Source organism: Oncorhynchus mykiss, chromosome 27 (assembly GCF_013265735.2).
Source record: "Oncorhynchus mykiss isolate Arlee chromosome 27, USDA_OmykA_1.1, whole genome shotgun sequence".
Classification (NCBI taxonomy): Eukaryota; Metazoa; Chordata; class Actinopteri; order Salmoniformes; family Salmonidae; genus Oncorhynchus; species Oncorhynchus mykiss.
This window is the reverse complement of record NC_048591.1, coordinates 10,109,606-10,121,872: the sequence shown is the minus strand read 5'-3', so window position 1 is coordinate 10,121,872 and position 12,267 is coordinate 10,109,606. Positions and strand designations below refer to the sequence as shown.

The 12,267-nt window shown below is 45.9% G+C and overlaps 1 protein-coding gene across 5 annotated transcripts in view; it reads right to left on the bottom strand.

The window, feature by feature from the left end:
* Positions 1 to 347: 347 nt before the first annotated feature.
* Positions 348 to 12,267, bottom strand: part of usp2a (ubiquitin specific peptidase 2a) — a 41,625-nt gene continuing 29,705 nt past the window's right edge. For 2 of the 5 annotated variants that reach the window (XM_021587541.2, XM_021587540.2), the window contains exons 4-13: positions 6,573 to 6,623; positions 5,556 to 5,682; positions 5,313 to 5,424; positions 4,736 to 4,846; positions 4,441 to 4,505; positions 3,838 to 3,941; positions 3,555 to 3,714; positions 3,077 to 3,181; positions 2,858 to 2,978; positions 348 to 1,888 (exon numbers count right to left, since the gene is read on the bottom strand). In XM_021587541.2, the coding sequence (XP_021443216.1) occupies positions 1,804 to 1,888; positions 2,858 to 2,978; positions 3,077 to 3,181; positions 3,555 to 3,714; positions 3,838 to 3,941; positions 4,441 to 4,505; positions 4,736 to 4,846; positions 5,313 to 5,424; positions 5,556 to 5,682; positions 6,573 to 6,623 (1,041 nt within the window). In that variant the 3' untranslated portion in view covers positions 348 to 1,803. Of the gene's footprint in view, positions 1,889 to 2,857; positions 2,979 to 3,076; positions 3,182 to 3,554; positions 3,715 to 3,837; positions 3,942 to 4,440; positions 4,506 to 4,735; positions 4,847 to 5,312; positions 5,425 to 5,555; positions 5,683 to 6,572; positions 6,624 to 10,452; positions 11,068 to 12,267 lie in introns of those variants that run through there. The other 3 variants (XM_021587544.2, XM_021587545.2, XM_021587542.2) reach the window with 3 other exon arrangements.

Genomic DNA, 12,267 nt, shown 5'->3' with positions numbered 1-12,267 from the left:
CATAGACCTGGTGTTGTTGGCACTATGCTCTAACCCATAAAACCATTGCAACCACGGTCTTCGACCATTTAAAGCCACAACACGGGGTGCCTATATGATATAGATGATGGTAATCAAATATTTATGTGAAGATCTGTTTGCTCAACTAGCTGCCCGAATAAAAAGCAAGTTGTTTTATAACGTGAATATTTTTGAAATACGTACACAAGCATCCAGGCTACGTAAGGGCTATGTGCCTTGGCAGCACAATGTTAGACTCGTGTCTGTAATGAAAAAACATAAAACCCATAACTGACTGGACATAAACACAACACAAAATACGAAACTAAAAGCCACAGTTTTTTTTAAATTCATTTATATATATATATAATAAATTCATGTGTTTTGACTGCCACTGTTAAAAAGTACGACTCGTATCACATGTAAGTCACCTGTAAGCATAATTAAGAATCCTTTCTCATTCACCTGTTAAATGAACTGAAAACACTAACAGGTCTTTTCAGCACCACTGTAATAGTACATTCTCTATATTGCATCAGAATATAAAAATATACAGATATGTTTTTTTTGTGTGTGAAAACATTCTTCCCGTGTTGTTCATTGGCATGACAATTGAGGATGAACAAATCCATACGGACAAGATTGGGATCAATAGTGTGACTTCCTACGGGATCGTCCTTTCCTTCACAGCACTTTAAAACATCAGTAGCAGCCACACTGAAGAAAATAACACAAGGTACAGGGCATCCTCTGAACACGTAGCACTCTCAAGAGGACAACCTGCCCCCCACCTTCAGAGAGGAAGATGCAGGACAAGGAGAGAAAGAGAGAGAGAGAGAGAGCAGCAGTGAGAGGACAGAGTAGTACTGTACACAGCTGAACAGAGAAACTGGGATGAGATATTGCAGTGTGTCGGCAGGAGGGGGCACTCAGGTTTGTGTGAGCGGTGTGGTAAGAAGACTTTCTGACGGCTCCATATTGTTCTACTCCAACCTGTCAGCAGGGGGCGCTGCCGCAGCAACACAGTTCAGTTAATCTTCCACCGTGATGATGGTGGTAATACCAATACAAAAATCAACAAGAAAATCCAAAACCAACATTGAAACAATGTCTTTTAATATTGAGGCGATCTCGAACAAGAAGAGAAGAAGGTGCGGTCGGGACGAGAGTTTGGTTTGTTGCAGTGCATTGAGAGGGACTTCGGAGACGATTGGTTTTTATTGCCCGGTGATGCTCCCCTGTCTTAACCTAACACACATACTCTCTGAGACACACACACACACGCACCACACAAGCACAGGCCGACTCCTCCGACCACCCTGCTCTCCAAGAGCAGAGCGAGAGCGATGTGGCAGAGAAAAAAAGAGAGTGAGGAGGGCTGGGTTGAACGGCAACTGCAAAGATGACAGATTCCTGTAGTGTTTCCATAGTCTGAGGGTGGACGTCCAGCAGTAGTAGTAGCCTCTTTCTGTTGTGGATGTAGTTGGGGAGGGGGGAGTAGTAGCCTCTCTCTGTTGTGGATGGAGTTGGGGAGGGGGGAGTAGTAGCCTCTCTCTGTTGTGGATGTAGTTGGGGAGGGGGGAGTAGTAGCCTCTCTCTGTTGTGGATGGAGTTGGGGAGGGGGGAGCAGTAGCCTCTTGTGGATGTGATTAGTCCTAAAGGGCCTGGCTTCGCCCTCCTCCTCCTCCCGCCCGCAGTGCCCTCCACCTCCTCCTCCTCCCGCCCGCAGTGCCCTCCACCTCCTCCTCCTCCCTCCCGCCGCCCGCAGTGCCCTCCACCTCCTCCTCCTCCTCCGGGAGGCCCTCACATCCGCGAGGAGGAGGCCAGCTCGTAGAACAGCACGTAGGCGTCACTGCTGCGCACTTGGCTGGAGGACATTGGCGATACTCTGTGAGGGGAGAGAGGAAGAGGGGATGCATGTGAATGAGCTGTAATGTTGTTGACAGTCCTACCAGTGCAACGAATTGACAATATCATTGGAGAAATGCAATTATGTTGAACTGGGAACAGCCATATTGAGGCTCCCTTCCACTATTATGTCACAAAACCATGAAAATGGATGGTGTATTCAGACGGTTGTTTTCTAACAAAAGGTACTCGTTTTACGGGCAGAGAGTTTTTAGAGTAACCTTGCGTGGGTACTATCATACTGTGCATTAAGCACAGAGAAGGATAAGGGGGGAAAGGGAGAGAAAAAACAGGAGAGAGAGAACTGCATAATGAATGAGAGCGGAGTAGCAGGGAAAGAAGACACAGGTAGCTGCTGGGAGAGAGAGAGAGAGAAGCAGATAGGCTCTCACGAGGCAATGAGTGGGAGAGAGGTGAGAGAGCGAGGAGAAGAGAGGGGGAGGCGGAGCGAGGGAGGAGGTAGGCTACTGCACACTTGACAGAATTTAGGGGAGGTACTGTTATTAAGAAAGCAAGTAGCTCTGGGTGAATGGTATGTAGCCAGCAAGCAGGACAGACCGACAGACGGACGGACACAGGCTCTTCATGTCCTCTCCCTGACAGTCTCTGCTCTAGCACTCAACATGAGGCCCAGCAGATCATTTGTTACACAGAGGTCCTACACTGTGGTGGTCCATTCTAAACAACATCCTATTTCCTACTGTATAAAGTGGTGCACTACTGTTGACCAGACTAGTGATACAAGTAGTGCACTATAAAGGGAACAGGGTGCCATTTCAGATGTATGCAGTGAGGTGGAAGAGGGCTCTAATGTTCTAATCAGGAGAATTTCCAGTGTTCTAAGATTTCCAGTCGATTCAACGCAAATGAGCTCAGTTCTGAGCAGTATGGTTTGCTAGCAGAGCCTTGTGGGTAGTGTAGTGTCATAAAGGGAGAGGGAAAGACATACCTGGAGTCATTGAACGTGTACCATTCTCCCGAGGTGGGGTTGCGACAGTACGCTGTGTAGTGGCCGCCCATGGTAGTGCCTGAGTGATTGGACACTGCGTACAGGTTATAAACTGCATTTACTGTGGGGGGGGGAAGGGACAGGGGAAAGAGAGGAATCAGTAGAATGCCACTGTGGTACCTCGACGGACGATTCTACCCGACAGACGATGGTACTCACTGCTGTTTTCCGAGGCAAACTCCCTGAGGTCCAGTTTCTCCATGGGGAAGTTGACAAATGTGGACAGTTTGCTGGTTCTCCGCGCTTCAGAGAAGCGTTTCAGATCTGGACACGTAGGTGGGTAAAGGACAAAACAGTGTAGGGAGGAAGTGTCTGTAAATACACAGAGACGGGGGCTTCATATGGAACCTTGGGTGGGTTTCACATGAAGGTTGACATGCATACATTAACCCATAGGCAAGCCTCTATAGTAACAGAGAGCACTTCTAGGCTGGTCCCAGATCTGTGTGTTTTAGTTGAACCATAACCAACTCCTCAGACTACAATTGTCTCATGCATGACGTGTTGGCATATGCACATTATATACAGATCTGGGACCAGGCGTCAGCCAACTCCTCTCTCCTCTATAACATCTAATGGGATAGAGTACTATCAGACCAACGGAGCCCACAAATATGAGCGGCTTGAGAAAGGATACGAAGCACTAAGATCTTGGGGAATTTCTGTACAGTGAACTTCTTTGTGCATCGTCTTCTGGCTTTACACCTGTAGCACGTTGGTTTTTCATCTCCGTCGAGCACATCCTCTTTGGTGAAGAGACTCACGCAGTCCATCAGACTCACTTCTCCGTAGCCCTTCTTGACACATAGACACAGGGCACATTTAGGCGACATAAAAACGCTGGGACTGTATGTGGGTCTGGTGAAGGGTGAATGTGCAACACTGCGGGGAAGAAGCTGGTGTCCATTGTCGACACTGACCTTGGCGATGGGTAGCGAGAGATCCCAGAAGGGGTCAAAGACAGTGGAGCAGTAGCCACATGTGCTGCACGTCAACGAGCTCTTCAGCTGACCCACAAACAGGTCTGTGGAGGGCAGGCCAGAAAGGGACCATTACTACCCCCTCACACACACACACACACACACACACACACACACACACTCAGACACAGACAGACACACATGCATGCACGGCAGATTGATGTTGCTTGCCATGAATCTTGCCCTGGAGGCAAAACTGAGCAATTTCCGCTAGATGGGCCAGCTGCAAAGTCAAAATTGCCTAGTTATATCATAAAAATGTATGATAACAAAAAGTAGCTTTTTGGTCTTCATTTAAAGTTAGGCATCAAGGTTAGTGATGTGGTTAAGATTAAGGTTCAAAAAACAGATTCATTTGACTTTGTGGCAGTGCCAGCTAGTGACCACTCTGCAGAGCTGCCCCCAGGGAAAGATACATGACAATAAATGCCAACCTGCGCACACACGCACGACATCAACAGACTACACATGACCAGGAAACACAATTTATTAACAGCACAGAAGCGTTACTCAACCCCTGTGGGTGTTGATGCGTGCCCTTACCCACTACTTTGCTGTCCTCTCTCTCCAGGTACTTGCTCCACATTCTATCCCCTTTCTCTCGGTCACTGTGGGAGGGACGACCGGACAGGAGAGGGTGTGTCAGTATTCATGCTCACTGCTCCCACACCCTCCCCTCTTGTAAACCCACGAAGCGTCACGCCTCCACACCCACTGATGTGTACTAATAATATGGGACATGCTGCAGCCCTGGCTTTGTCCTACTGTCCCAGTTAACATTCTCTTGACCGTAGTCCCACGGTCGTTCACGGAGAGAGAAAGAGCAGGAGACACTTACGGCAGGTGGTCAAAGTCCTCCGAGCTGCCCCGCGGCCGCACCGTGACCCGGTTTACCTCGTTGTGCAGCCCGTCCAGCAGGAAGCGCAGGAACTCCTGGGCGTCCTGTTGGCTGGAGGGAGGGACACAGACAGACATTGGAAAATCATCTACAATACCATTCCCTACAGATGTAGGATCTTAGGAAATGTCAAACTTGCAGCGCATTTGAAGTTTTAAAAACGCTTCTGAAGTTTGTCATTTCCACTTTGAAATTTCTGACTTGATTTTCCCTTACGAAAAATGTAACCTCTACAAAAATGTCTGTTAATTATAATCCACACAATAATTCACATTACCTGTTGTGGCAGAATTATTCTCCTGCTGTAGCAAACTGGCTCAAATTAAGATCCTACATCTGTATAAAGTGCACACATGTTACACTAAGGCCCATAGGGCTCTGCTGTTGTCAAAAGTAGTGCACTATATAGGGAATAGGGTGCCATAGGGCTCTGGTCAAAAGTAGTGCACTACATGGGTAATAGGGTGCCATTTCACAGGTAGCCTTGGTGAATAGCTAGTTGAGGAACAACACATACTTGTATCCCACAAATCGGGGGGCGTATCTCTGGATCTGAGTTTTGAACTCTGAGGGGCCGACCGCCTCGCTGCTCGAGGACGTCCACATGGTCTGGAGGAGCTTGGCAAATTCTAGAAGCACAACCAGGAAGATAGATCAGATTCCCTCGGAATAGGGGTAGACATTGTAAAATGGGGGACTGGCTGGTAAATACTATGTTCAGCATTCATTGACTGCAGGGGACTTAGGCTAGCTGTCTCACCCTCCATGAGCGCCCCAGTGTTGGTGCGGCTGTTTTTGTTAAGGTCGCGTCGGTGGGAGTTGTGGAGGCAGTAGTCCCGGAGGTTGTGCGTGTTGCTGAGACACTGCAGGATGGAGTTCATGAAGCACTGTAGAGACACACACACACACACAGTCTTTAGAAGAGGGTTAACACACACACTACCATGCTGTTTGTGGTGCAGGAAGTTACAGCTTCAATATCGAGATTGTTGAGAAATATATATATTTTTTAAAATTCCTGCATACACAATAATTTGACAATTACGGTTTCAATGTTGAAGACAAATGAGGTGAAATCGTGTCTGCTGAAGTTATTTTTAGATGTTTGTTTGTTACATACATGCATGCAGGCAGGTAGCCTAGTGGTTAGAGCATTGGGACAGTAACCGCAAGGTTGCTAGATCGAATCCCCGAGCTGACAAGGTAAAAATCTGTCACTCTGCCCCTGAACAAGGAAGTTAACCCACTATTCCTAGGCCGTCATTGTAAATAAGAATTTGTTCTTAACTGACTTGCCTAGTTAAATGAACAATTAACATCACATGTTACACATGCTAGCATGGGGAAAACAAGGAACAGCGGGCTGAGTGAATGAAAGGTAGCAGGGATAGAGAGGGCGAGAGACAGTCCCCCAGCTGGTACAGAGTGCAGCAGAAACACTCTGATAAGGTTACGGTGCAAGTAGACAGTTTATTTCAGGACCCATCCTTCTCCCTGTTGCCTGGCAAATGCCCCCCTCCCCTCCTGTTTGTAGAGCCATGAGATGGCATGGCAAATCATCTCAGCTAATGGAAATAGACTAGCTAAGGGAAAGTGTTTGTGATATCAAAACACAGCCCTTAAGCCGATGGCTGTGGATTACACTACTTTTTCGGTACACTGACAATATTCCACATTTATTACACAACACACATGAATAGAGGCCTAAATAGTGTGTGTGTGTGTGTGTGTGCGTGCGTGCGTGTGTGTGTGCGCGCACACCCAGGCCACTACTTACGGTATTTCCCAGGTTCCGTAGGCCCACCAGGCCCTGGGTGCTCTTGGAGTTCTGGGGAGGAGAAGAACACGACAAGGAAAACCATTTACGACAAAAGCACACGAGAGAATGTGATCTGGCCCTACGGTGGAAGGACGTGTGCGATAAACATGGGGGGGGGGGGGGGGGGGGCATGCTCGGAAAACGGGGGCCGTTCTACTGCAGGTTAGGCGACTAGAAACGCTGTAAGATGTAAAGATGGACATATTCTTTGTCGAACATTAGCCTGTTCCTGTTTCAATACAAGGGGAATCACGCCGTACCTCAGATGTGTAGCGTTCCCGACACAACTGAAAAATCTTTAAAAAGGCTTTAAAAGTGGATAACGGTCTACGAATGTAGAATAAGGGCTTTGTAGAAAAGAACATGACTAACGTCACTGCAGTTTAATTATATAAAGTTCAGTCGTTTTATAATTGAGTAGTAATGGAAATAATTACCAAAGCACCAATATGACTGTGGACAAAACTTTACATGAAGTACATATCTCTTTAATATGGAATGCAATGTGTTGTGCCTTAAGGCCTCTGTAGAAATGCTACAATCAATTATTTATGCCTCGTACGTTGAACATAAGTGAACACAAGGTCCCATCACAATGATACAGGCCCCACATTTAGACCAGGAGGAAGGGAGACTGGGAGAGGTAGAGTACAATTCACGCAGAGTCAGACAGGCCAAAAACCTGACACAATTATGTTTTTATGGGTTGATGTAGAGCACAGCGCTGCTGGGGCACAGGAGAGGGAACCCAATCCAGCTTCCAGTGGACCTCAATATAACACTGAAGTGACCCTGACTGAAGCTCTCCAGCAACCCTCACCTGCATGTTCTGTTCCGGGCTGGCTCATATAGCCTCCCTCCCTAGTCTCTCCCCATGACCGCAGGAGTGACCAATCACCACAGGACACACAGTGAAAAACAGACACACACCCATGTGCTCCTGGTGTCTGGGAGTTCAACCAGACAGTGTGTTCCAGTTATGAGAACACAAACTTGGGACGGGCTGTAGCGTTTCACTATTACATAAATAACCCAACGCCATCTGTCCCCCTTTCCCAACAGGATAGAAAAACCCATCCAACAGTTTAATTAACTCAGGATTATCTAAATCCTTCTTTCTCAATTCCAACGTAAAATAAAGTGATTTATTAGTCCGCGACCACATGAACAAAACATTTCCTGTTGTCAGTTATTGGTATACAGTCAGTTCCTTGTAGTGGGTTGGTTCCTACTGTCCGAGACAATATATCTCATTTTCCCCCTCGTGTTCACTTGTTCACTTCCCTTCATTTGAAAGGAATTGACTGGTATGATTCCTTTGGTAGCCCCCACAAATCCAATGCTTTTACATTTGTGGCAAGTAGTGTGCGAGTGTAGGCTACACTTCAGGAGGAAGGGCAGATTATTAGGTCGCTGCAAGGCAAGGATCATACTGGATAATGCTCATAACAAACTCACACCGCTTTTCACCTCCAGAAGAGTTTTCCGGAATGAGCCCCATGACGTCACCATGTGCCGTACTTTGCTGAGTAATATCATCAGAGCCCAAAATAGCACCTTTCCTTCAGAACTGGCTGCCGCGTTCCCATTGGCTGGTTGCTGTCAGAGCGGTGTGACTGTCACTGCAGAAGTCATCCTGACAGCCTCTCTCCCAGGGAACGCTATTTTTACATGAACAAGATAGAGGACAATATGACAAACGCACTTGGTCACACTCACAACATCTGGCAAGGGCTTTAGTGTGACTTACTGATGAACTGACTGACCGACCAGTGTTCTTCTTTGGACTAGCAACAGATGAATCCGTGTCCCCCATTATGAAAATGTCTTATTCATTAACCTTTGATGATAAACTTAGTTATAGAACTCTTAGTCTTCACAGTGGTATGACAAGCCCCAGCACATGCAAGAAGCCCACTGCTGTTAATCATCATAGCAGTGCACCAATCACCTTGTGATCGGAAAAGGTTGCCGGTTCAAACCCCCCGAGCTGCCTGCGGTGAAATTTGCAGAACAGGCAGCGTTACCGGCTTCAATATCCCTGTATACTGCCCCTGTGCTGCTCCCAGCCTGTGTTGTGTGACAGCAACAAATGAAGAATATCTGTGCAAAAGGACCAATATTGTACTCTCTGTCTGAATGCTAGCCGTGCAGGTCCCATGCTGTCTTGCCAACTCCTATTGTCATGCCAGAACACTTCTAGGACCAGGCTATGTGGAGCGTTAAAACATGCCCAGGCACATCCATTACTCCAAATCCATGATGGAGGCCATTCAGTAGTAGGCCATGTTTGGTTCAAACTGTAGCTACAGTAGTCCAATCTCTCGTCTACAGTCATTCCATCTACAGATACAAACGTGGGCCTGGTTTTCACGTAACACAGAGACTGATTAATGAATTGCCTTGCACTCGGAATGTATTTACGCATACCATGATTACTGCCACCACACTACCAATCCGAGACATTTGATTTAAATGTTATCTGTTGTTTTGCTGTTTTGGGTTCCGTGGCCCTTGGCCGTCACTGACATCGATACTGAGCTGAACTATCTCATGATGAAACAAGTTGAGCCCTGAATGGGTTGAATAGGCCTGGCCTGCCTGACACGGTTCCACCTTGCTCCATGGAATGCGCTATAATCATTAGCTGGCAGCGGGGTTGTGTTGTGTTGATGGCTGCTGGAGATGGAGAACAGCATGTTCTAATCTCCCTGTGCCTGGCCCCTGTTGGGGGACAACAACAACAGCAACCCACCAACTGTCTTCACATGGAGTGACTGACCAGTCATGGACCAGTCATGGATGAGTCATGGATGGACCAGTCATGGGCCAGCTTAATCAATTGATATTTACATCCACTTGTCTCTCAAGACTATTCAAGACCAAGATAATGCACTGAAACAATAGCAACACGTTCCCAAAACAGGTTATAGAAAAGCCTCGCAAGATCTAATATGAGCCATAGATAAAACATGAGGGACAAGCGAGAAGAAAAAAAAAAAAACACTCTTCATTGTGATAGCCAGATACTAGCGTCTGCCACAGGCTTTCGCCTCATGAGAGCGAAGCCTGGGAGCCAAAGATAGAGTAGCCAGGCGCTTTCAGTCATGCCGCTCCGCTCCTTCTATTGAGTTTGTTTTCCTGAAACGTTCAATACACTCTCTCTAGGAGGAACCCCGATTATTGAAGATGATCAATGAAGTGTCAACGTTGAAGGTTGTAATAAAATAGTCAATCATTAGACTACAGTGGGTGACTGTTGACCAACGAGTTATCCAGTCACTGCTAGAGCCATAAACACCATTAGCTCATGTCAGATGATTTCAACATCAGTCTGAAAATAGACCCCTTGACCAACAATTGTACCTTGATTTGTTTCTCTCTATGGACATGGAATTATGGATAAAAATAGCGAGAGGGTGGGATATATTGTCCCATACGATATCACAGATGTTGCATAATAAAAAAAGAATACAAAACCCCATTCTAAATATATTCTGATACAGGCCTAGGCTATGTAATATAATGTATCAAAGGCCTGCTATGGAGTGAGATTAATTTGAGATTGTATAACTAGTCTAATGACCTGCCAGAATACTGATCCTCCACAGAGGTTTAGCGGGGGTTTAGGCTACTGCTAGAGTGACTGCAACGCTATATCGCCGTCAATGCCGTGTAGAAGAACCCCTAGTGATTTTCATCCAGGAAACGCAACATCAATCCTAGATCCTTATTGATTAACAACACATATATATTACTGTAACTAATTCGCAGACAAACATTCGATAGTTTATCTTGGTGCCAATATATCCTCTCTTGTTTTTTAAAAATGTTTTACCTTGGCTTGATTAATGAGAAGTCCTACAAAGGTTGACACCAGCACCGAGCCAGACATGCTGGAGCTTTTCCGCCGCATCTCTTGCTTCAAGAACGGGAAAACCGAGGCCGGGGGTTCTTCGGGTACGGTCACCGTGTATGACTGTCTCATGCTGGGCATGATGACTGTCTGATATAGTCGGCTACCGGTGTGTTCTGATGCTCTGCCGGTATCAGGCAGATAGAGCCGGTGCGCTCTTGATTCACCGGGAGTTGCGCTCGTTCTCCTGATATTCTATGTCGCAGGATCTTTGTATGAAAGTGTAGCCTACGTTACGAATATATCAGTATTTTTGCTCGAGCTTGTTCGTTTCCTTTTTGCGGTTGTCATGAAAAACCTAGCCATTCATCTCATCTACACTTGATTTACAAGCGATATATACCAGACTGACACTCCTGATATCATGAAAAAACACATAAACAATACATGAATGAAATAGTTTCGCAATGAAAACAGACTGAGCAAGGTCTTTTTTTCTCCCCTATATATTTCAGAAATCGAAGACCTTGAGTATACGCAAATCAAAACAATTTCACTCGTGCAGTATATCAATCACCGGGCTGTTTGAGAAGTAAATGACCACTGCCTCTCCATCGTTTTTACAACCCCGAAGACACGCCTCTTTTCGGTTTAGTACAACAGACGTCAGCCGCTGCCACAAACCTCTCCGACGTCAAACACCATGTGGTCCATTCACATTTCTACGAATTACGTTTATGCTTATTACTCGAATGGTGCTTCCGAGGACACCCGTGGAACATTCATTCCCGTTGTCCATACATCAAGCAGAGAGATACACATTCACGGTCGAATAAGGCTTTTCTGAAGGGCTACTCAGCGTGAGACCCATTCATTCAACGCAGGACTACATTTCAGAGGAGTACAGTATATCGTGTTGGGGAGAGTAGGCTACTACTACTGTACTACAAGCTCATAATCTGTTAGGCTATTGACCATGGCTGTAATAATAATATCTCTTCATACAGTTGAAGTCGGAAGTTTACATACACCATAGCCAAATACATTTAAACTGTTTTTGCACAATTCTTGACATTTAATCCTAGTAAAAATTCCCCGTTTTAGGTAAATTAGGATCACCACTTTATTTTAAGAATGTGAAATGTCAGAATAATAGTAGAGAGAATGATTTCTTTCAGCTTTTATTTCGTTCATTATATTCCCAGTGGGTCAGAAGTTTACATACACTCAATTAGTATTTGGTAGCATTGCCTTTAAATTGTTTAACTTGGGTCAAACGTTTTGCATAGTCTTCCACAAGCTTCCCACAATAAGTTGGGTGAATTTTGGTCCATTCCTTTTGACAGAGCTGGTGTAACTGAGTCAAGTAAGTAGGCCTCCTTGTTCACACACTCTTTTTCAGTTCTGCCCACAAATTTTCTACAGGATTGAGGTCAGGGCTTTGTGATGGCCACTCCAATACTTTGACTTTGTTGTCCTTAAGTCATTTTGCCACAACTTTGGAAGTATGCTTGGGGTCATTGTCCATTTGGAAGACCATTTGCAACCAAGCTTTAACTTCCTGACTGATGTCTTGAAATTTTGCTTCAATATATCCACATCATTTTCCTCCCTCATGATACCATCTATTTTGTGAAGTGCACCAGTCCCCACTGCAGCAAAGCACCCCCCACAACATGATGCTGCCACCCCCGTGCTTCACGGTTGGGATGGTGTTCTTTGGCTTGCAAGCCTCCCCCTTTTTCCTTCAAACATAACGATGGTCATTATGACCGAACAGTTGTATTTTTGTTTCAC